Here is a 26,127-nt window from a genome sequence, read left to right as displayed (position 1 = left end):
ATAATATGGCACCCCTGCACGCACACACACACCTGCATGTTCCCACCATACAAATTCATCTCTGCACACTGATCCACTCTCATTTGTCAGCTCCAGGCTTCTGAAAAACTGCACTAGATTGCATTCTGCACTGACCTACTGAAGGCAGCACAGTGCCGACTCTGCAGCAGCTTCTCACTGGGAAGAGGGGGAATAAACCAGAGGGATCAGGGTCAGGGTGAGCCTTAGGAGGAGGTTGGGATGAGGATGATTCCTTTTGGTTAGGGATAGGGTTCATTTGGGTTACTCACAGATGAAAAAACAATTCTGGACAGTGCTTGAAGTAGTAATGCTGCGGAGTGACAATGACTGTTAAATGTTGGTACAGAAAAGATCAAATTATGCAACAGAAAGCTAAATAAAAAAAAGAAAGATTGGCATTGAAACACTTATTGGAAAAAGTTGTATTGGGGCTTAAAAAAAGTTCCACTGAAAAATAAAACACAGACTTAAAAAAAAAATCTTACAATCTTTTTTTATTTTGATATTTTTTCCATTATGTTGTTTTTAATCTTCAGTTTTTGACACTGACAGTTTTTTTCAGTGTTACTGGTTTTCAGTTACAACTTTTGGCTACTGCTCCCTTACTGGGCCTACATTACTCAGAACAAAGACCAGGGCTGTGTCTAAAATCACTCCCTTATTCACTCATTCATTACTCCCTATATGATGCCATGGACACTACTTTCTTTTATTCCATTGTGGAACAGTTGAGGGCTCTATAAAGTGGAGATATTTACACATTCAGCATTGGGACACAAAAAAATATAAAATGGCTCTGGGTAAATGTAGTGTGCTATATGGTAAATGAGGAGTGATCTCGCACACATCCTATATATCTGAAGGCGATGGCATCATGGAGGAGATATTGAGCCAGACTGTTGTAAATATCTCTCTAGGACTGTTTATACGTCACTTTGTTAAGATTTCATATTTTTCTAGATGAGAAGGTAGAAAGTAGCTTCCCAATATGTGGTCAGTTTATCTAAATAACACCTGTTGATAGCCTGCTGTGATGTTTTTGGAGATGTGAGGAGCTGTTGGCCAACACCAGCTGGTCATCTCAGCTACTAGCAGCAAGAATCCTGCATCCTTATCCCAGGGAGAACATGATCTCATGAAGTAACCTGTGCAGCTCTTTGGTGGTTTACTGCTGCCTCTGATGTCTCTGCAGCATTTTGATGTATGATATAATTCCTTTTCGAAGATAAATGTTGATTTCATAGATGAAATCTTAACAATTGTAGCTGCTACATTAGTTTGAATGTAAAATGAAGCTTCATATTTTTACTGGACAGAACAACAGTTCTGCCTCTGGGGCTCTATATAGACAGATATCTGCACATTTACATACATATAAATGTATTTAAATGAACAGATCAGTCTGTGCTAAATTTTGTTTTGTTTTATCAAGTGTACTCAGAAGTTTGTTCTTCTGAGTCTAAATATTCTCAACTCAAAACTCCACTGACAAAGAGATGCAGTAAATGACATTATTCAGTCTGTAATATAGCTATAATAAAAGTCCAAACTGTTCCATAGCTTAATAAAATAAAACAAAATTTAATATAGACTGATCAAGGAGGGTTACATTTCCTTTTTGATTGCACAGCAGCTGTAGCTGTTATATAAATCCTGCGATAGTATTAAAACACACTCAGCCTTTATTCAGAAAGTTCCTTTAAACAATCCATTTTGACTTCTGTAAGGTTGTGATATCACATTTATATTTTCGTCGTTTGCCAATCCTGAAAGTAACAAAATATGTTTATTATTATATTTACCTAATTTCTGTGCACTTTTCCATTTTGGTTAATTTAAAGAGTCTATACTGCATTTTGCTTTCTTTTATAGTGACGCTAGTATCAGAAGAAACGTTGTACAGTTGTTGGATGTCAGGAAGCAAATTTGACACTGCACAGCCTTCCACAGGTTGGATAACATTATCATCATTATCCTCCATCCTGGTTTTACCTAGAGTAGCTACAGCAGGCTACAATCTGTCACCTCACTCAGATAACAGTCAGCCAATCAGAAGAGAAAGGCACTGAGCAGACACAAAACAGGCCTGTTCATGATAGAGCTCCAGAGAGGAGAAATAGAACTACATTGAGATGGTCTTTACTACTTAATACTAGGGGTGTGACGATACACTCCGCTCACGAAACGAGATGAGACATGATATTGGGTTCACGAGATCAAGACTAGACGAGACTTTAACTATATTTTTAAGAAAACTTCCAAGGAAATAAATGACTGTTGTTTTATTTGAAATTCACAAAATGGAAATTGAATTGAAATGTTTTAACTAATCATCTTGTAATGAATCACTTTAGTTTTACTTTCTAAATATATAATTATCATATGCAGCACTGTAAAAGGTTTCTCCATATAGATATTTTATAGATGGATCATTTTGGTATTTATGGAAATAACAACCATAAATACAAAGGTTAGATACAATCACAAATACTAAAAAGTAAATTATAAAGAGTAGAAACAATTCTAATATATAAATATAAATTAAATAAAGACTCTTTATAACATATTGCTAATAAAAAAACACAGAAATATGTGAAACATATAAACTGTGTTATAATTTGTTAGTGACTCATTTTACTTTTGGCATCATTAGGCTTCCATAGCTGCTCCTCCTACTTCAGGCTCTCCTGAGGTTAACCTGCTGTTCCTCTCCTCATCTCATACTTCTGACTGAGATCTTCTCAGCAGGTAGAAGCTGTAACAAGGTTAATGATCCACACGTGACTTTATAAAAAGAAGACATAACGAGCGAATGAGCGATAGAAAACTGATCATCTTTTTTTTTTTTTTTTTGGTGCGCCCCTTAATTATAGCTTCACAAGACAAAATTCACTTTGACGAGAAATATTGTCACGTTTACGTCTCGTGGTACGAGATCTCGTCACACCCCTACTTAATACCACAAAGACTGTAAAATATAGGATCTTTAACTTTAATAACGTGACATAATAGCAGTCTTAGAGTAAAAATTACAAGTCCACCATCATATCATCACCCTCTGGTGTCCAATTTTTGTTGGACCACAAGGCATAGTGGGTAATGAAGGCACAGCAAGGGCCCTCTTCTCTTTGTCAAAACGCTGTCAGACAGTTGAAACTGAAAACCAGTGACACTGTGGGGGGAAAAAAAAAATCTGTGACTGTAAAAAGACAGACATGATGAAAAAATGTGATGATTGACATTGAAAAACACATCATAATGCAACAAACTTCTAAGTAAAAAAAAAGATTGTACATTTTTTTTTAAATGTCTTCGTTTTATTTTTCAGTGGAACTTTTTTCATCTCCAGTACAACTTTTTCCAATACTGGTGTTTCAATGCCAAATTTCATTTTTGATGTTCCGGCCCCATATAATTGCAAATTTATGGGTTTCACAGTTTCATAAAACCAACCCAGTGTGGTTTTGAATCTCTAGCTTGCCTGGACTGTCTCAGTACATACTAGAACATGATAACTGAAACATGTATGAGGTCAGATGAGTAGACACTCACCATCTATACTTGTTTTTATTCTTTTTAGATTTAGTAAAATGCTTTTAATGTGTGCTGACATCATTGCACATTTTCCCAATGGAGTTTCATTATGGTTGGAAGAAAGACAGAATAATACCATAATTCCTCCCTCTTTTCTATTGTCAGTTTGATTTCCAGTCTCTCTATAATGTGTCCTCTTACTCTCTGTCCATCTACTGTCCATCAGTATTACTGTTGCTTCAGGGAGTTGAGAGTTTGTGAGCAGTAGGGAATGATTTATAGACTCTTTTCTTTCTGGGCTTCACCTCACAGGCTACAGTTCATACATGCTGTCCTTGTGGTTGGGGTTGAGTCTGTATGCAACCTGAGAAAAAACACTGCAGACACTATTCATGGCTAAAAATAAGTCCTGTAATCTCCCAGAAAAGACATTAAACTAAATTCATTACATCCTCCCTACTTCGGAAATCAAAGCTACCCATTAGAATATTAAAGAATCATGTAAGACTTATTATTGTTCATCTCCAATAGGTGTAATAATTACACACTAAGACTTAATGGCACCGACGATGACTAAAGTATGACAGGAAATTGTCAGTGCACTAATGCACATTAAGTGAAAAGTACAGTATGTTTAATGGAAGTCAGTCGTTAATGTTATTTGCTCTTATCTTACTCCCCCCTTCTCTGTCTTTCTCTCTTCCCCTCCCCCCCTTTTCAACTTCCCTCCATCAGGTGCGAGTCGTTATCGTCGATGAAAACGACTGCGTCCCAGAGTTCCTCCAGTCCATTTACAGCAAGGATGGCGTACCGGAAACCGTGACGACAGCTACCTCCCTGCTGCAAGGTGAGACGTCTAACGAGTCCCTGCACACTCGAAAAATAAAGTAAAAGTGACAAATAGTTCTTATTCTTATATACACAATCTTTACTTTACAATCCATCCGTCATGTTAGTGCCCTCACTAGTTTTCAGACAACATGAAATCACACCCATTCCACATTATTGCAGAGGGAATTTGAGGTGCTCTTTATCATATTTTCAGTTACTGGTTTCCATTTTTTATAAACAGGGACACTAAATGAAGCTGCTTTTGTGTTATTTTATTATTGAACCTCACTAATTAAATACTCCCACGCTATGTTGAAAATGTGAGGGTGTCCTAATTAAGATTATTCCTTAAAAGCTACCTGATAAACACAATAGAGCATGCATAAATCATGATGTTGTTGAGGCGAGGATGCCGCAGTGGTGTGCTTTTAAAACAAAAAAGTTTAAACTTGGGGTTGAATGAATATCACGGTCAACAATCACTTTGAGTTAGAAGAGGAATTAGCTAGTGCTGAAGCAGGTGTGGCTCAAAAGTGTCAGTCTGGGATGTTAATGAGTAAGAAATCCTGCTGTATTGGCTTCAGAACAAAATAAAAGTGACTGCTTTTTTTTCTTCTTTTTAACGCTCACACGCGTTTTGACTGGTCAGGAAACTGAGCAGCTAATTGTCAGCACCGGCAGCCGTGAAATCGTCGCCGCTTCCATCAGTGCGACTGCTCTCGCCTTTTTTTTTCTTTTTGCAATTTCCACACAGGGATCACTTATGTTTCATCTAATGTGAGGAAATGGTAATGGAAACTGTTGTGGTTTACGACTTATCGCAATTTGATCTGTCACAGTGTGACTTAATACCGAGAGGTCCAGTCTGTTTTAGGTTCTGACAAAGTGCCAACAAAAGTGACAGCAAAGCATTTCACACTTCTCTTTCACTCTACACTCTACATAAAGTCTCCCGGGCAGCCACGTTCTCCATGTAGAGTCAGTGTGACTTTTTTAGAGAATGTTGTTTAAAAGCAGCATAGAGACATTGGACGTCAAGTACTTTTATGAACAGATTCATTCTTAAAATGCAGTGATTTAAAAACATTTGCTGCATTTAACAATAAAAAAAAATCTAAAATTAGTTTTTTTTAGATTTCATGACTTATGTTGCCATATTTTGACGCACAACTTTTACATTTCAGTAGTAGTTAGGAAACTGACCTGCTGACTGTAACATCATCATAGACTATAATATTGTCCTCTAATATCTCTTCTCATGAAGCTCTTTGCTTTCGAAAAATGTTTTTCAGCATCTAATTTTACATCAAATCATTAATTCTTTACTTCTGTCACTGTCAGAGAGCTGCTCTGATGATATGTCAGCTAGATCCAAATGTTCTAATTGTTTCAGGTCTCCTACTGTCTCTTGTAACTTCTGACTTCTGATAGCAGAAAACTGTACTATAAGGCAGGATTTGGGTTTTAGCAAGGTAACTTCGGGTTTAATATTTGGTTTTGAGGGTTAAGACAGTGGTTCACCTCTTACCAAGGTGCATCATAAAATAAGACTCTTTATCTCTGCAGCATTCTAAATAGGACAAAAGTATTGAATTTACTATAATGTGAAAAAGGACAATATTTGTTTTCATAGTTCAGCAGAGATTTTATTTTTCCAGACTTCCTATTTATACTCTGGCTTTAAATCAGACCTTCAAATATACAGAGAGATCATTTATGACACTAAACACATAATGATGATTTTAGCTGTATTTTAATTGTGCAAAGTTTCTTTTATCCCCAGAGTGGCAGCTGATTACATCACTGCAGCCAAGAATAACATGAGACAACTGTGTGATGATAATTGAAAATAAAACCGAGAGATTGTCTTTTATTAGAAAAATAATCCACACGTTGTTAATTGGCTCCCATGATTATAAATGTAACATTTCAGTCAAACAGACCTCATACTTTTCCTCTCTTTGCTTCAGTGGTAAAAACAGTCTGACATTACTTTAAAGTAGTTTCTATGTAACATATTCAGATGGTTTCTTCATCATCCAACTAAATAACAAAAAGTACTCACTCACTTTGTTGAATATGACTTTCTGCTGCTAAAATAGAAACTTTCTGCAGCTATTCAGTGTCAGCTTTAGTTAGTTTTCAGGTGAAGATTTGACACAATGGATAATATAACAAGCTTTCAAAATACAGCACATTGTTAAAGATGAAACCAGTGGTTTCCAACCTTTTTGTCTTTTGACGTCTTACGATAAGCAGTGTGTAGTCGGCTCACATTTCAGATGTCTGAGTTATTAACAGCTCCACCAAATACTGATTTATCCCTCTAAATTTCTCACATGGTTTCATTTCAATAAAAAGTTAAATGATCCAATATTACACCGAAAAACAAAGACAAGAGAAAAAAATTTCTCCAATTAATCCTTCAGTTTTAATAGTCTAATGATGTCATATATAATATTTATCAGAGCGAGCAAATCACTACTTTCACTTTAATATTTTAACTTAATTGTGTTGCTAATACATCTGTACATACACTCGAGTCTTATAGTCTTATATTCCAATTTAAGGGATGTTGATTATGCTATTGATCATATCACATGCAACCCCTCATGAACACGTGACAGTCAACAGACGACAACACGTTCAGGCAGTTAAGAGAGTTTGTTGAGTCCCGCATAGGATTTTCTTATTTTCCTCTCATTGATTTATGCAACAACAAATACGATAGGAAAATAAGAAAATATTCATGCATGGGGTCCATTGTGTTTATAGTTCAAAGCAAAGTGATGTTTTAATAAATAAACAGGTAATTTAATAAACAGATTCACTTTCTGTAGGGCTAAAAATGGAAACGCCAGCAGTGCTGCAAATGAGTGTTGACAAGTACAAAACGCTGAGAAATAAAACAGTTGGTAAATTATTAATGATTGCAGTTATGACACCTCTTTGGAAATGCTCATTAGCTTTGACTGCAGGCAAAAAAACTCGGGTTGGATTCAGATCACAAAGCTTTGTTGTTTTTGCACTTGTGCAGCGTTCTTACTGACACTGTTTTGATCTTTGCAATCATGCTCATCACTTTCATTACCACCATTACTCACTCAGGCTATGTTATGATAGGAAAAATGAGTGACACACCTACCTTACTAACACATACAATGTACCGTGCTACATTTACAGCTAAGACCTGTGTCATCACCTTGTTGTATCCTGTGAAAACAGTCCCACTGTCTTTACAGCTTAAATATCTCATAGCAATATATAAAACTGCGCCAAATTAAACATAAAGTTGTGCAAATGATTCAAGATTTGAATAACATGTTTGTTGAGTCTCAATCTCCTTCACTGAAGTGAAGCTGAAGTTGTGAAGTCATTTTGTTCAGTTTTTGTAGCTTACCTCTAATAAGACAATCAATTTGGTGCCATAAAATAATCATAAAATATGTGATGGTTGTGTTTCCAATCTTATGAATGAAGAGTGGAAGTGCACCGTCTGTAAACAGCATGATTTCAAAAATGTAAAACACTGGATTGGACAGAGAGTGGTTCTCATGCATGAATATTTATTTGTTTCTCTTATATTTGTTCTTGCACGAAGCAATAAGAAGAAAATGAGAAAATCCTATGTGAGATTCAACAAACTCTCTCAACAAACTGATCTTGGCGTAAATTTCTTATTTCAACCTGAAAATGTCACCTGTTCATGAGGAGATGCATGTTTGTGTGATGTGATTATTACCATAATACCCCTAAAATTGACATAGAAGGCTTCATGTTCTACTTTGTTTGACAGTGATTTTCATTCATAAAAAGTTCCCCAAGTAAATATAATACTGTTCAGCTTCACATCCTGAGGCCTGTACTATGAAGCAGGATTTTGGGGTTAATGAGGTAACTTCAGGGTTTAACTCTGGGTGTTAAGGGTTACAATGGTAGTTGACTTTTATTGGGCAGAGTACATCACCATGGCAACATATGCTGGCAATTTATGAGTACATCATCATGGCAACTCATGCTGGAGCAGGTTACCTTCAGAGGATCAGATCATAACCTGTTAACACCCCTTCCACTGACCAGTCATGCCATCAGGAGTCGTCATCCTTACAGGATCCCCAACATGGACGAAAGTCTTGAGTTACAATAAAGTGACAAGTATACAAAAACAACGTACAATTTTTGTAGGTCACTGGAAACATTTTATTTCCACTCTAGATTTAAATCAGAGCTTTAAACAGACAGAGAGATCGTGCATGACACTAAACACATAATGATGATTTTAGCAGCATTTTAATTGTGCAAAGTTTCTTTTATCCCCAGGGTGACAGCTGACACTCACATCACTGCAACCAAGAATAACATGAGACAACTGTGTGATGATAATTGAAAATAAAACTGAGAGATTGTCTTTTATTAGAAAAATAATCCACACATTGTTAATTGGCTCCCATGATTATAAATGTAACATTTCAGTCAAACAGACCTCATACTTTTCCTCTCTTTGCTTCAGTGGTAAAAACAGTCTGACATTACTTTAAAGTAGTTTCTATGTAACATATTCAGATGGTTTCTTCATCATCCAACTAAATAACAAAAAGTACTCACTCACTTTGTTGAATATGACTTTCTGCTGCTAAAATAGAAACTTTCTGCAGCTATTCAGTGTCAGCTTTAGTTAGTTTTCAGGTGAAGATTTGACACAATGGATAATATAACAAGCTTTCAAAATACAGCACATTGTTAAAGATGAAACCAGTGGTTTCCAACCTTTTTGTCTTTTGACGTCTTACGATAAGCAGTGTGTAGTCGGCTCACATTTCAGATGTCTGAGTTATTAACAGCTCCACCAAATACTGATTTATCCCTCTAAATTTCTCACATGGTTTCATTTCAATAAAAAGTTAAATGATCCAATATTACACCGAAAAACAAAGACAAGAGAAAAAAATTTCTCCAATTAATCCTTCAGTTTTAATAGTCTAATGATGTCATATATAATATTTATCAGAGCGAGCAAATCACTACTTTCACTTTAATATTTTAACTTAATTGTGTTGCTAATACATCTGTACATACACTCGAGTCTTATAGTCTTATATTCCAATTTAAGGGATGTTGATTATGCTATTGATCATATCACATGCAACCCCTCATGAACACGTGACAGTCAACAGACGACAACACGTTCAGGCAGTTAAGAGAGTTTGTTGAGTCCCGCATAGGATTTTCTTATTTTCCTCTCATTGATTTATGCAACAACAAATACGATAGGAAAATAAGAAAATATTCATGCATGGGGTCCATTGTGTTTATAGTTCAAAGCAAAGTGATGTTTTAATAAATAAACAGGTAATTTAATAAACAGATTCACTTTCTGTAGGGCTAAAAATGGAAACGCCAGCAGTGCTGCAAATGAGTGTTGACAAGTACAAAACGCTGAGAAATAAAACAGTTGGTAAATTATTAATGATTGCAGTTATGACACCTCTTTGGAAATGCTCATTAGCTTTGACTGCAGGCAAAAAAACTCGGGTTGGATTCAGATCACAAAGCTTTGTTGTTTTTGCACTTGTGCAGCGTTCTTACTGACACTGTTTTGATCTTTGCAATCATGCTCATCACTTTCATTACCACCATTACTCACTCAGGCTATGTTATGATAGGAAAAATGAGTGACACACCTACCTTACTAACACATACAATGTACCGTGCTACATTTACAGCTAAGACCTGTGTCATCACCTTGTTGTATCCTGTGAAAACAGTCCCACTGTCTTTACAGCTTAAATATCTCATAGCAATATATAAAACTGCGCCAAATTAAACATAAAGTTGTGCAAATGATTCAAGATTTGAATAACATGTTTGTTGAGTCTCAATCTCCTTCACTGAAGTGAAGCTGAAGTTGTGAAGTCATTTTGTTCAGTTTTTGTAGCTTACCTCTAATAAGACAATCAATTTGGTGCCATAAAATAATCATAAAATATGTGATGGTTGTGTTTCCAATCTTATGAATGAAGAGTGGAAGTGCACCGTCTGTAAACAGCATGATTTCAAAAATGTAAAACACTGGATTGGACAGAGAGTGGTTCTCATGCATGAATATTTATTTGTTTCTCTTATATTTGTTCTTGCACGAAGCAATAAGAAGAAAATGAGAAAATCCTATGTGAGATTCAACAAACTCTCTCAACAAACTGATCTTGGCGTAAATTTCTTATTTCAACCTGAAAATGTCACCTGTTCATGAGGAGATGCATGTTTGTGTGATGTGATTATTACCATAATACCCCTAAAATTGACATAGAAGGCTTCATGTTCTACTTTGTTTGACAGTGATTTTCATTCATAAAAAGTTCCCCAAGTAAATATAATACTGTTCAGCTTCACATCCTGAGGCCTGTACTATGAAGCAGGATTTTGGGGTTAATGAGGTAACTTCAGGGTTTAACTCTGGGTGTTAAGGGTTACAATGGTAGTTGACTTTTATTGGGCAGAGTACATCACCATGGCAACATATGCTGGCAATTTATGAGTACATCATCATGGCAACTCATGCTGGAGCAGGTTACCTTCAGAGGATCAGATCATAACCTGTTAACACCCCTTCCACTGACCAGTCATGCCATCAGGAGTCGTCATCCTTACAGGATCCCCAACATGGACGAAAGTCTTGAGTTACAATAAAGTGACAAGTATACAAAAACAACGTACAATTTTTGTAGGTCACTGGAAACATTTTATTTCCACTCTAGATTTAAATCAGAGCTTTAAACAGACAGAGAGATCGTGCATGACACTAAACACATAATGATGATTTTAGCAGCATTTTAATTGTGCAAAGTTTCTTTTATCCCCAGGGTGACAGCTGACACTCACATCACTGCAACCAAGAATAACATGAGACAACTGTGTGATGATAATTGAAAATAAAACTGAGAGATTGTCTTTTATTAGAAAAATAATCCACACATTGTTAATTGGCTCCCATGATTATAAATGTAACATTTCAGTCAAACAGACCTCATACTTTTCCTCTCTTTGCTTCAGTGGTAAAAACAGTCTGACATTACTTTAAAGTAGTTTCTATGTAACATATTCAGATGGTTTCTTCATCATCCAACTAAATAACAAAAAATACTTACTCTTTAGTTAAGTCGTACATAATAAAACTTACATTTTTTAAAAAGCCGTAACCTTCTTTTTAACATGTGGTGATTACTTCTAGTGTTTCTACATCTTCTTATTCTGTTGTATGATTGCAGGCTGTTGTTTTACTTTGTTGAATATGACTTCTTGCTGTTCCTAAAACAGAAGTTTTCCCACAGGTACTTGGTATCACTGCTTCATCTCATATCGTATGAAATACTTAATTGGCTGCTGGTAATTAACCACTGCACCTCTTTCACTTGAAAGTGCTGGTAGCTGGAAAACCCAGAGTGATTGAGCTGTTTGTTAGCCGGCTTTGTAGTACCTGTTATCTGGATGGCCAGTGTTAGGACATTATGATTCTAAGTTGAACGAGAAAGGCAGAGATGATCTATTCATGACACACATATGACTGGTCTGAACCACTTGTGCTAGAAAATAGTTGACTGCCACAAATGTTCTTAAATCACTTGTATGTGCATTTTAAGAATGGCAACTACATTGATTCTGTATATAAATGTTAACCTGCACTAAGACCTAATTATTCCACTTCTTTAAATGAATAATTCAAAACATCATTAGTGATGGCGTAACATTGGGAATGAAAATTTGGTTCAGGATGGAGACTTGGGAGACAGTGGTGTCAAATGTGTCATACAGAATAAGACTCACCAAGATGCAGAGTTAGGAAATGTCCCCCAGGTGTTTCATTTATTTATTTACTGCACTCAAGTGAAGGAATACAACATTTGGTTTGTCACGCTAGTTGTACTGTGCAACACTCAAAGCTTCTTTTAATGAGAGGGCAGTTCATATGGGGAAAAACATCAAATGGGACAAAAATTGCAAAAATCTATTGGTGTTTTGTTTTTTTATTTATTTTTCTCCATGTATCTTCTTTCACTCCTTTACAGACAATTTCAATTTGGCTTTGCTTGATAAAAAGAGCTGTTGTGAAATAAGAATTTCTTTCTAAAGCCAAATTGGCTGAATATCAACAAAATATCAAAGTATGTTGTGCTTAAACTACCAAAGGCTTTAATATGAGCATGCCTCAGCAGATCTGCACACACACAGGAATTGAAGAAGGCAAAGATAATTAACATTAACAAAGATTACAGACTTCTCCATTGTGATACAGGGGGCAACATGTGTGATTTAGTTACATCAGTGTACTTGGAAAATGAATCTGTTGTTAAAATTGGGGACAAATTGAGTTCTCCACCCAGACAAGAGGCGTTCATCCAGGTTGCAGTTTAAGTCCGACTTTATTTAATGTGTATATAAATGAAGTTGCTGTTCAGTTGGATCAATGTGCTGCTCCTGGACTCTCCCTACTAGATAAAGAGGTGAAGTCTCTGATAATGATCTTATTTTACTGTCTTCTACTGAACAAGCACTACAGAAACAGCTGGACATAGTAGAAAAATACCGTCCAAACTGGACCCCAGCAGTAAATATGAAGAAAACTACAGATTTTTCAAAAAATGCCCCAGATGTCAGGAGAAGAAATACCAGTTTACCATAGATAATCATAACATTGAGCATAGTATGAGATATAATGACCTAAGTGTAACCAAAACAGCATCAGGGAGTCTCAAAGGGAATAAACTAAAAGAAAAGATGAAGAGCTCTAATTGCAATTAAGAGAACATTTTGTAATTTCCTAATTCTAATTAAAAATGTAAAATGTTTGATAGTGTCATCCTGCCCATTGTGCTGTTCTGTGATAGTGTGGTTATACCTGCTGGGACATATGTTACACATACACACAAATACACCAGCACATGCATGTAGAGCAGAATTAGGCAGATCCACACTGATAATTAACATTCAAATGTTTTAATCACCTTCAATCCAGCCCCCTTATACTGTCCACTCCAAAGCCCTCCAATCTCAAGAAGTGAGCCCAGAAAAGAGTCCCCTGTGTCAGCTGGTGCTGAGACTTACCTCCCCATAGACACACTCTGACCAGTCTCACACCAACACTGCTGTGCAAACAACAATCAAAGTAAACCAAATGTAAAGAAACCAATCTGGAACTTGAGAAAGAAGAAACTAAAAGCCAAAATAGATTAAAATGTTGTCTGGCCCTAAAAAGAGATTATGAGTTGGCAGAATATCTCTCAACTGCCTGAGATAAACAGCAGAGACAAATTCTGACCAAGTTCAGGCTCAGTGGCCATGAACTGGCAATCGAAAAAAAAGACAACACAAATAATCGTGGCAACCAAAGAAAAACAGAATATGTGGTCAGCTCGTGATTCAATGAACATTCAATGAAATATGGAGCATTTACTTCAAGTTCAATTCTGTAATTACAGTTTTTAAAGAGCTTAATAACCTCTCAAATGTAAAAATACTCCTCAGGGATAGGGCTGGGTATCATACCGATCCAAGTACGCTTAAAGTGATAAAGCCACCAATTGAGTACTTCTTTCGATACCATCATGTGAATAGAAGCATTCAATTGCATAGAATGCCACCACATACGGGTTGTAGCTGCTGTGACCGTGGGCCAATGACATCTCATTAAATCAAATTACGCTTGGGTTGATTGGCTGTGAATAAGTCTATACAAATCATATTTTCTAACTCGGGTGCAAAAAGGATGGATTGCAGGTATGGTTTGACAGGAGACGTTTCGATACTACTTGGTATCGATTTATTTTGGTGGATTCCTGAAAGGTATTGAGTACCGATACACAGCCCTATTTGGCGAAAGAGACAGGGAATATCCAAATCATGTTATGCTAATGTTATTTTGTTCCATTGATTTTTGATGCTTAGGCAGTATTGTTGTTATGTTCAAGCCAATGAAGCAAATTTGAATTTGAATAACAAAAACATAATAATATATAATATTTTAATTTTTTCCCTGTATAGGCGTAATGCTAATCCCTTGTTTTTCATTCTGCTGATGTTGCGTATTGGAATGTGCTTTGCCAATATAGTACTTGGGAGAGTGAGAGGAGATGAGTGTTTGGTGGAACACCGTGTCACAGCACTCCACAGGATTTTAATACGCGACAAAGTCATGTTGTGTATAAATCAAACACTGGAGAAAAAAAAAAGTCCAACTGAAACAATTAGCGGAGAGCACTCACAAGGCCCACAACAAGCCCACAGTGAATAGCTGTGGGACACAGCATGATGAATACTACATCAAGAGAGGTCATGTGCAATAAATTCATTCAGAACAAACAAAAACAATGATTTCAAACCCATGTAGCTACTGAGCAAGCAATTTAGCCAACCAAATCAACAGTAGAGGAATAGAAGCCCTCAACAGGAACTAATACTATCTGATACGATTAAAAGATTATTAATTAAGATTAAAAACAAGATTAGAGTAGACCTCCTATGACACTAGACAGTGTCACATTGAGAAAACTCATTGACTCTATTGAATATGTCATCACAGTCAGATACACAGAAACCAGCAGATGCCTTAAAAGTAAAAACATATTGGAGTTCATGGATGTACAGTGCATGCTGGTTCACACCTTCTTTTGCCTGTTTTGAACACAAGCAATAACAGACTGTGATACTAAAGCAGAGACTGAGGATTTAAAAATGTACCAATGCACAACAGTTTATTTGAACAAGACTAATGATTTGTTCAGAAGGAAAGCAAAGAGACATTTTTCGCTCAGTAGGATTAAATATGAAGTCAATGCAAAGTTGCAATTAGGCCCAAATTCGCCCCATGTGACACAAATTGACACAAATATGCATCTGTGCAAGTTGAAAATGTTTTTACTTGTGCAAAAAAGCTGTGGCTGTTAGGGTTGCTGTAGGTTGTACAGGCATTTGATCATAAAACAAAGTACTGGACAAAATGGAACTTTAAGGGATGATGACACTAGATGAAAAGTCAGGGGAACATCAAAGTTGTTCAAATTCATCTTAACAGAAATCCATCCAACAGTTGTTTAGACATGAACCATGAATATCAGTATCAAATGTCATGGTAATTCATTGAATATCTGTTTTTAACTGACCAACAGATAGACATTTGACAACCGTAGATCAATGTTGGTCTGTTGGTTAGAACCATATAAATCTATTAGCCAATCTGTACCATCATTATGGAGCACCAGCGGTAACTATAGTAAGCTAGAAAGAGTGAGTGAGTGAGTGAGGCAGGGAGAGAGTAAATGAGTGAATCAGCATGTATGGTGCAGGAGACACAGCAGGCGCTCAGCTTGCTTCCATCAACAGGTGCAGCAAGGGAGAAGGAAAGTTTCACCCTGCTGTGAGCGAGTCTGAGTGGGGTGAGGGTCTACTATACCACTGTGACTACCTTTATGAGAAAACAGAATAAATGTTAAAAGCTGTTGGAGGAATTTTTCACAATAATAAAATAAGAAGTATTTTAGTATTCCATAAACATCCTTTACAGAGTTTTGTAAACAATTTTCATATTGCACATAGTCAATTAGGTTTTAAAGTTAGTGAGGTGGAGAATTGCTCATCCAAGGTGCATCTTTGCCAAAATCACCTCTGTTTTCCTCAATAAATTTCAGGAAACCTTAAAAAAAAAATGCTTAAATGCATTATACAGTGGATGAGATTATACTAGCCAATCCAGTTCTGAGTGTACCCAAACCTTGACAGTGACGCCTCCTAAAATGAAGACATGTTTCTCTCACTTACTCTGATTAAACAGGTTAAAAAGATACAGACTTAAATGAATTGAGCAGGGAGAACTGTGCATCAAGCATTGTTTTGCTACATCATGTGCTAGTAATCCCATAATCAGTTCCATCGTGAGAGTGGACAAATGTGTACTTTGCCAAGTTAGAAAAAAAAGAAGAAAAGCCAAACTGCAGTGTACCAAGCAAACCAATTATCTTGCTTTCCATAGAGATCTGAGGCTCCTGCAGTCTCCATCTTCAGTACAAAATCATTATATGCCAGAAAGACATGAGATGCAGCTAGAGAGGTACTGCACCCCCCCCAGCCCCCCAGCCCCCCACCCATATGTGTGATGCCAACACAACAATGCTGATTCAAGATTACAGACGGACCTGCTGATAACTAAATGCTCAAATGGTGCTCTGAAGAGTACAAATCTGTACTTAGTAAATTAAATATTGACTCATATGTGACATGTGTTTGGCTGAGGCATCAGAGGATTAGACTTCAGGAAGGAGACTAGAGAGCTGCAGTTCATTTTGCGCTCATTGCTATTGGGTGAGAGGGTGAGTTCATCACTTTGCAGCAGTGAAACAGCTGCATTTCAACAACAATTCAGAAAAATGTCATTCCTCGTAAAGCGGGTCCGCCGAGCCGAGTATCAACTCACTTTATCCGACTTGCGAGGCTGACATAAATCTAAATAAAAGGAATTACAGGCACCATAGTGAGCCAGATAAAATAAGTGTGGCCTATTCGGGACAAACATGGCCAATTTCCACACCTGATTTGATGCAGTTTCCAGTTGTGCGCTGCAACATTTCTCCCGCTGGAAAGGCAAGTAATGTGAAATTATACATATACAGAAGCTATCTGACAAGCCTTTGGGAGAATTAAAGCTCAAAGTTTTTGCAGCTGTAAACTAATGTTTATAGCAATTTAATGATGACATATCCATCACGCTTACTGTGTTGACATTACATTAGGAAGTGTTTTGTCTCCTGTCTTTTGGGTAAAATCCTGCTCAGCATCTGCAGTACCTTGGACTCAGGCTCAGGCAGTTTTGGGATTGTACTGACTTGCTATAAGCTTTCACACTCACCAGACCTTCTGCTGTAGTTAGCAGGCTGTTTGCTTTTGAGCTAAAACCAAGGATATCAGGGTGTTTTTTGGAAGAATTCCCCCAAATCAAACAGTGTGTTTTAGAGATAGGTGACCATTTTTTTGTGCATGCAGTAATGTAGACTTTTTAACATTCCTATACACCCTATAACAAGAGTCAATGGGTACACAGAATGCTCATGTTTGCCAGCCAGACCACTAAGAGATGGTTTACACAAAAAGAAGGAAAGAGGCTAAAGATCCAGCATTGGTGAGGATTAGTCCACATTTTTAAACCTGTAATTTGGTTCATTTGGTCTGAAACCAAAGAAGAAGAAAAAAGATACATTGTTGCCTTTTAGTTCTGCTCTGTTTTGTGTTAATCTTGGCTTGTGAACTAAAAGCTTTAAGCATGACGTCATCTCCTTCTGTGCTTGTCTCAGTCCAGTTGTTTTATCTGCACCACAGTTTGGTTGACAGCTTTCATATTAGCTCAAATGAGCCGAAACAAACAGATCAGGCGTGAAAGTACAGCCTTAGTGTTATCTTTTAATTTATCACTTCTTCTTAGTGTCCTTTACCTGAGTTAATGTCCCATTTCACTTGAGTTTTCAGTCTATCTCACAAGCGTGTAAGCAATCAAATATGCTTTTATTTTGTTTACACAGAGTTTTTTGAATGGATAAACTCTATTGTCTTCAGTCTAATGCATGTACAACAGTCATTGTGGATTGGGTTCTAGGAGCTGCCAAAACACGAGTGACCTACACACAGCTAACAAGCTGCTTTTGCTACGCACCCTGTGTTGACAACAAAGGTGTATTTTACATTTGCATCATGCAGCTTTGAGATAGAAAGCACAGCTTGCAGCCATCAACAGGTGCACCAAGGGAGGTGAGAAGTTTCACCCTGCTGTGTGTGCATTTGCTGTGCATATGGGTGGCTTGATGGTCGTTGGTACCACTGTGACTATTTTTAGTGAAAAACATATCAGGGTAGATAAAATTCATAGTATTTAAAAAAACGACTCTTTTAGTGTTTCATGATATTTTACAGTGTATTAATACTCAAACCTTTTCCAGAGTTTCCAATTTTCAAATATGAACATAGTCAATTAGCTTTTAAAGTTAGTGAGGTGGAAAATGACTCGTTCAAGGTGCATCTTTGCCAAAAACACCACTGTTCTCTTCATTAAATTTCAGAAATCCCTGAACTAAAAATGCTTGAATACATGATACAATAAATACAATTAATAAATATGAGCAGCTTGTATAATGTAGTGTACTGTAGTATTAGATCAAAATAGGCATCCAGCAACTTAAACAAAGAGGACTATAAGTGTGAAAGCATTCATGTCACATCCTTCGAGGCTCTATTACCTGACTTGTATCACTGTCTCCAGTAATAATAATTGGGGACTCTATTGCAGTTGAACTCTGTGATTTAGGGCACTAAGAAGGTGTATTTTATATTTGTATTATGCAGCTTTGAGGGGATAAGCAGCGGATGCTTTTTCCAAAGTGTAATTGATTTTACTTTAGTTTGAAGGTTGTTCAGGATTATGAAAAACTGGAGGCCACAGTCCATCAGCATTGAAAGGTTTACTATGCAGGAATTTTCAGTTGGTGTTTTTTTAATTACACAGCATTCAAATTGGCCCCTCCTCCCCAGTCCAACGAGAGAGAGAGACAGAGAGGTGGTCGAGCAAGCTACAGAGTGAATAAGGAGGAGCGAGCATTGCTGGCAAGAACAAAGTCATGAATCAGAGACATAAAAGGTTATTTTCTGATTGTTTCACAGTTGTTACGTTCTAATGACCACATAAACACACCCACTCGCTGCTCTGTGTGTGTGTGTGATGGTCAAACAGACACAGTGACAGCAGAGGAGCAGCACACAGCAGAGCAGGGAAGGCACTAAATCAAACAAAAATACAGTGATGTAACCTGGTCGCTACACTATGAACCTCACATCCTGTGTGCTGTTATCAGCTGGGGGCTACACACCCACTACCCAAAGGTTGAAGCCCAGAAACATCCTGAACACAGCAGAATAATAAATTACAGGCAGAGTCTGCCGATAAATACACGACCACGCACTTCTAGTGGCTCATAAATGATGATTGAGCAGGATTAACCTTTTTTTTTTAAGGAAAATCCTGCATAGTATATCTTTAAATTAACACATCACTTGCAAAATCAGTTAATCTAATGTATTCTAAGTTAAAGTGGAATTGTATTCAAATAATAAAATAAAACAAATCAAGTGAATAAATCCTACTTTAATAAACTGAGTATTCTGTTTTGTTCATATTTTGTTGAAACACTTCATTTGAAATGTGTTAGCATTTCCCAAAGGTTCCATGGCAATAAAGAAGTACAGTTTTTTGAAGCAGGCGCTGTGTTTGTACTCTTGCATGTATTTTTCCATGTGTATGTGTGTTTATTTGTTTTGTGTGTGTGTATGAGCACGTAAGCCAAATGCAATGTAAGGTGAATTGGAGAATTGAGAGTTTGATGGTGAAATGTTCTTGTTAGCGGAAAATATGCTTATTCAAATCCCCGGTGGTCTTTTCAGTTTTAGCAAGGCAATCAATTTGAGTCTGAGCGAGTACTGGCTCCATGGATTCCCAATGTGTAATGCAGAAACAGAAATGTTGCAAAATGACAGACTTTCCAATGCATGCTGTGCAAATAACACTCGCTTTCCCTTGTGTTATACAACTGAACATGTAAGTCAGCAGGAGTCTCTCTTCCATCCTTTTTCCATCTTCACTTTGGTCACATCGCAATGAGATCTTGTGTTCATGTTGAGATTTTTTACCCCCTTTTGCTCAAGTACTTAAAGATTACAAGTTGTACTTTCTTGTATGATTCAGCCACTGTTTCTTTTTAACCATAACTTTATATCGCTTTACTGGCAAATAAATTAGTTTATTATTGTTGCAGCAAATTAATACAGATAATAAAAAGCAAGGTAATTTCAAACATACAGTCTTGAAGAAAGAGTACAACAGTTTGAGAAATGTGTTGTATGAGTAGCCATTAAACTTCTCTTGCATTTAACTGGAATTTCCTATTAAAGGTTCAGATATGAGACTGGTATCATTCTCATATAATTCACAGCAAGAATGCAAATAAACATTACCAAAAATTCAAACTATTCCTTTAAGCAACCCAGTTTCAAAAACACATTTCAGTGACTGGCACTGTGTTCCTATGTTCCAGTGTTTCTGGCAACAGCACAGTCAATGGTGTCTATGAACACTAGCACTGTTATAGATTACTTGCTGATGTTAATATTGATCAATCCAATCTTGCTTAAAGGTGCTATATTTTAGAATTGGCTACTTGTCAAATTTGTACTCCACACTCTAAACAAAGAAATAAGGAAATGCACAGTCCCTCCCATAGGTCTTTTAGTCCCCTCTCCCTCCCCCACTCCTCCCCCTACCCACTCCCCCCAACTGCATCAAGCCGCTGTCACCACCACTCTCATAGAATTATCGCTCACTGTATATGGTGTAACCTCAATGTTTACAGTGAATCTATGCTATGATGTCATCAAGATATCAAAAAGCTACAGAGACATTAGAACCAGTGGTAAATTACCAAAGAGCAGCAGGGCAGTTCATCAGATCATGTTCTCCCTGATATGACGGCAGACATTGACCAACTGATAATTTCAGGCGTTGGGCTGCTAATGGCCAAAATAACTAGCTGGTCTCACAATAATAGAAGTAATTTAGTTAAAGTAAACTCCAAATCTCCGTCATCAGGACACACCTATTGACAAACTGGAGTCAGTACCTTCAACATGATTGACAAGAGGTTGGAATACACCCTCAGGACAGGACTACTCAGACTGGACACTACAGTGACCTACAATCTTTTTTTTAAAGATTTCTTCGGCATAGACAAGCTTTTCTTGATGTACATATTTGTATTACAGGACAGGACTGAATAAGGCGAACTGATTAGCAAGCTAACTTTAGTATATCTCTGCAACATAAGCATAGCAGTCTTTGACATACTTTAACATCCATCCTGTTTAGTTAAAAATAATGTAATTTTTTTTCTCCTAGAGTCTATGCTCTAGCCAATTTTCCACTTGTGTTTTGCAGCTGAGTAACTCTTGTTTTGGCTAAACATCAGTTTACTGCAATCAATCCAAACACCCATACTTTCAGTGTCACTACTGTCAGTTTGACTATGTCAGGATGATGTCAAAAGTGGGAAAATCAGTTGGTCTATTAGTCGATATTTTAGAAGGAAAAGAAGAGTTGGGGATCTATTGGTCCTCATTGTCTGTTTAGTCCCTCTAACCTCTTTTCCCTGCTTTCCATCTTTATGTCCTCATATTTAGTGTCGGCCAGTGACTGCGACTCTGAAGAGAATGCAGAACTGACCTATTACACCCTCAGTCCAGACTTCACCATTTCCTCCCATGGGACCATCTTTCCTGCTGGCCCTCTGGACTACGAGAAGCCCAATCATCTGTATGAGTTTGTGGTGATGGCCATTGACAAGGGGGACGTCCCTCGAACTGGCACCACTACGGTACGGATTCGGATGGCTAATGTCAACGATGAGGCACCGGAGTTCTCCCAACACATGTAAGTTCAAACTATTTTCTGTGTCAAACTGATAAAACACAATAGATGAATTAAACTTAGGGACAGTTTTGATGAGCTGTTATAAGCACCCTCTTTTACCTCCTTTTTCCACTGATTTCTTCCATTTGCTAGACTAAATAATTATTCAAGTAATAATAATAATACTAATAAAGTAAAAAGTCAATGATTTATTAATTGAAAAATAATTGGAATTAATTGAAAATAATTGTTAGATGCTGCCCCAGTTAAATTTTAACCACCATCTCCAAACATAATCTTTCATCTTTCTCATGTACACCTACAAATAACAGGATGTATGGTGAAAATATATATTTTTTATAACCCCTTTCCACCTGAGTGATCACCAGAGATAAACTGGCCCCAAATTCAGCATGCCTCCCTTACAGTAACCGTGGTTTGATGGTTGAGTTGTCTTGATGCGCTTCAGCACCCGTTTACGTGATTCAGCAGTGGTTTAAAATAGACAATAAAAAATACAATCCTATGTGTGAGGAAGCCTGACCATAGTGGCAAGGAAGCTGATAGGAGGCAGACTCAGAGACTTGTTGAATGAAAAAAAAAAGTATTCTGACCAGTTTCTTCAAGTGTCTTAAAAAATGAAATAAGCAAAAGCAAATTAAACTTGTTTTAGCTGGTTTAATTCAGTGTAACTCAAACCTATGCATACTCATGTACCCGCAGCTATGTGGGCATCCTTTAATTTCTGCTTTCTCTCAAACTAATGACTTTCCCCTTTGAAAGGTAATCTACGCAGGATGTGAACAATGTGACTCATATAATAATAATCCCTTTCAATCATCACTAGAAGTGTGTGACAGTGTCTGTGGAGACTCTGCCATCTACCTGTATTTTCTTATGATTTTGCCCAACCTTTGGGCAGTGGTTGTGTAGCCCCAAGCCAATAACAGCATGCAGGATGTTAGGTCGTATTGAATGCGGATTGGACCAAAATGTCTAATTTGGCATTTGTATTAATATGTCAAACTTGTATGTTTTAAGATGGCCACAAATACCATGCCAACACGTCAAAGTAGGCTGAGTATGGAATTGTTTTACCTCTTGCAATGACTGTGCTTTGTGTGCGTTAGCCCTGAGAAACTGATACAGTAATAGCACCCGATTTTTAATGCCTTAAGAAATCCAGAATAGATTGGCGTAAACAGAGTTTTTTCTATCTACTAATTTGGCATATTTAATGCACATGCCAAACCAAATGGTCCGCTACGGTTTCCATAAGTTCAGGACTTGTAGCGTTAGTTGTAGATTTAGATGGTAACCACCATCAGACAATAAGAAAATAACTTTGTATTTATTTGATTCGCCAACGCCACTTGCTCTCTTCATTCATCGCTGCTCTCTCTCTCTGCTATTAGCTTGTTGTGGTTGAGCCAGGGAGGAGGGGCCAACTTTGATTACTGTGTTTACAAACACCAACTGAAAAATCCTCCACAGTGTACCTTTAAATTCACTTCATTTGGGTGTTTCAATCTCCCACCTTTAACAGGTAAACAATGCTACCTTACCTTATCAGCCAACATTGTTTACACCAACGTATATCCAAAGCATAGTCCTCACCTTAAGCCAAAATAAGTATAAATCATATAGATACTAAACCAAACATTTAACTAAGTAGAAATTTAACTGCTGATGTCATTAAACAATAAGTGTCTCTTTTGATTAAACCATACATGCAGATACAGATGCAGCCTCACCCACTTTGTCACTCCTTGGAAACATTTTATTGAGCATTTTAAATGTGTTTGTATCTATGTGTATGTGTGTGTGTGTGTGTGTGTGTGTGTGTGTGTGTGTGTGTGTGTGTGTGTGTGTGTGTATTCATGTTCTTATAATAGATCATCTGTGGCAAAGATATCATTTATTAAAGTAAGTAATATTTATATACAAAGTCAATGCATACTAAATGGTGTTAAGCATATAAACAGACAACTAAAGTGCTTGGAGAGAGGAGAGAGCTCGACTGTCCTGCATTGTCAGGTCAGCTCCTCACAGCTGCTTCCCAATTCAACATTGCAGCTGCCGTTACCCACAATTCCAGGGTTTTTTTCCCCCCCAGTGCCGCTGTGGCGCCTGCATCTTTTAATTGGTTGATTTTCTGGCAGAGAGCTGGGCAGATTGGTGAGGCAGGGTCAATCAGCCATGTCCACCAGCACCCTCAGGAGGCCCTGAGCCTGCGCTTATGTGTGTGTGCGTGTGTGTGTGTTTGCTCCTGTGTATGTGTGCGTAGGCTCTCAGTAATTGAGAAGTGGAGTGTTGGTATGGACAGAGTGATGTAGTTATAAAGTGCATTCATGCATCATGCATCTGATATGCATGTGTTTATGTTGTTTATATCGGGAGGGGATTTGTGTGCGTGTTTATGTGTGTGTGTGTATGTGCGTGTGTTTACTGACAGAATAATCAGTCAGTTTTTCTTCTGTTGCCCCCTACTGCAGCTGGCCAAAAAAACAACAAAACCCCCCCCCCAAAAAAAACTGGACAATCTTCAATGTATCACTTAGACAAACACACATGTCCACACACACATACACTGAATTCCAGAGTCATCCATGCAGGAGCACACACACGTGCATGCCTGTGTAAATGCATTTATATGCACACACTCATGATGGCTGGAATGAGCAAACACATCTGTTATGTCTTTGAGGAAACAGATGTAGCAAGGATGGATTGGGAAGATAAGACTCATAAACATAAAATTATTACTTTCCCTGTAGATATGCTGTTTCTGCCTGGCTGTGCGTGTGGGAAAGTGTACGTGTTCATGCGTGTGTTGAGTCAATTCATGTGATGGACAGGGAGGAAAAGACAGAGAGAAGGGGAGAGAAAGAGAGAGAGAGGTCATTAAGTATATCATTATCCAAGCAGAAAATCTGGCCTATTTGTATCGATTCTCAGGGTTGGAAGCGTGCTATAATATGTGTGTGTGTGTGTTAGGGATGCACATGCTTAACCATTTAACCGTTAACCGATAACAGGAACTTTGACCGATTAATACTAACGATTAATTTTTTTATATATATTTTTAATTTAGCTATTTATGTCAATCAACTCATGGGCCATTCTGGCCAGGCGCTACCTCTGCATTCCCGGGACGTCGGTGCCATCTGAGCGCGTATTCTCCGCTGTGGGTCTCACAGTAAACAGACTGCGCACCAGGCTGACCCCAGACCATGTCCACATGCTGCTTTTTCTGAATAAAAACCAGTAAAAAATAAAAAATAATCCGCTATGGCTAGAGAGGACTGAGGTTGGCTTGGGCCATTTATTTTATTTTGTGGGCTGAGAATTTCTTTAAAAAGGATTTTTTCCAGCTATAGCACCGAGCGGATTCACGTAAGTTTTGTTGATCTGGTGGCTATTTGCTATTTATTTATCTATTTGTTTATCTGGTGGCTATTATTTATTTTATTTAGAACATTTTGATACACTGCTCAGACTTATTTTCTTGGTAACACGGGAGGACTTTGTGCCAGTATACAGATATATTGTTATATATATATTATATTGTTATATACTGTTTGATTAAACGGGTGTTTTCGTTTTGTAAAGCTGTTCTTGTTCATTAGAAAGTCTGGTAACTATTTGATATTTGGTATTTGAAGTGTTTCGATACGTTACAGCTCTGCTGTCTTTTTTCTCCTTGTTGTGAATTCTGTTCAGCAGCGCTGCAGGTGTTTGAGATGTGAAAAATCCTAATATTTTGTTGTTATTGTTTATTTGGCTGGTATTTACACATTTAAAAATAAAGCCCATAAGAAAAACAAAAAACATTTGTCCCCGTACTTTTGATTGGGTCACAGACATTCAATAGAGCATTTAAATCTTATCGGTTAACGGTTAATAATCGGTTAATGAGGGTCAGTTATATGTCATAAAAAAAATCAAAATGTGCATCCCTAGTGTGTGTGTGTGTGTGTGTGTGTGTGTGTGAGAGAGAATGTAGGCCACACTTTTCAAAATCATATTGAACAGTGTTATTTTGAAGTTAGTCTTATTGCTACTTTCTTTTGGAAACTGGCAGTTGTGTTTGATGTGTGTTACGGACTGCCTGTGGAAGGAAGGAACAACATGTTTTTTTCATGTTTTGATAAGTACTACAATAATTCTTAGATCTACTTCTTCACTGTGTGGAGCCACACTACCTGGTGAGAGACAAAATGTCCAGCTTTCATGTTATTGCCACTATACCATCA

General features: G+C 37.3%; 1 protein-coding gene across 1 annotated transcript in view; it reads left to right on the top strand.

Annotated features, from left to right (window-relative positions):
- The window catches only part of si:ch211-186j3.6 (neural-cadherin), a 334,099-nt gene that overhangs the window by 115,819 nt on the left and 192,153 nt on the right, over window positions 1-26,127 (top strand). The window contains exons 5-6 of the mRNA XM_053316841.1: window positions 4,291-4,402; window positions 21,643-21,892. Coding sequence (XP_053172816.1) covers window positions 4,291-4,402; window positions 21,643-21,892 — 362 coding nt within the window. The remainder of the gene's footprint in view (window positions 1-4,290; window positions 4,403-21,642; window positions 21,893-26,127) is intronic.

The sequence above is a fragment of the Scomber japonicus genome, chromosome 1, assembly GCF_027409825.1.
Source record: "Scomber japonicus isolate fScoJap1 chromosome 1, fScoJap1.pri, whole genome shotgun sequence".
In the NCBI taxonomy this organism is placed as follows: domain Eukaryota; kingdom Metazoa; phylum Chordata; class Actinopteri; order Scombriformes; family Scombridae; genus Scomber; species Scomber japonicus.
This window is presented reverse-complemented; position numbering and strand designations above follow the sequence as displayed.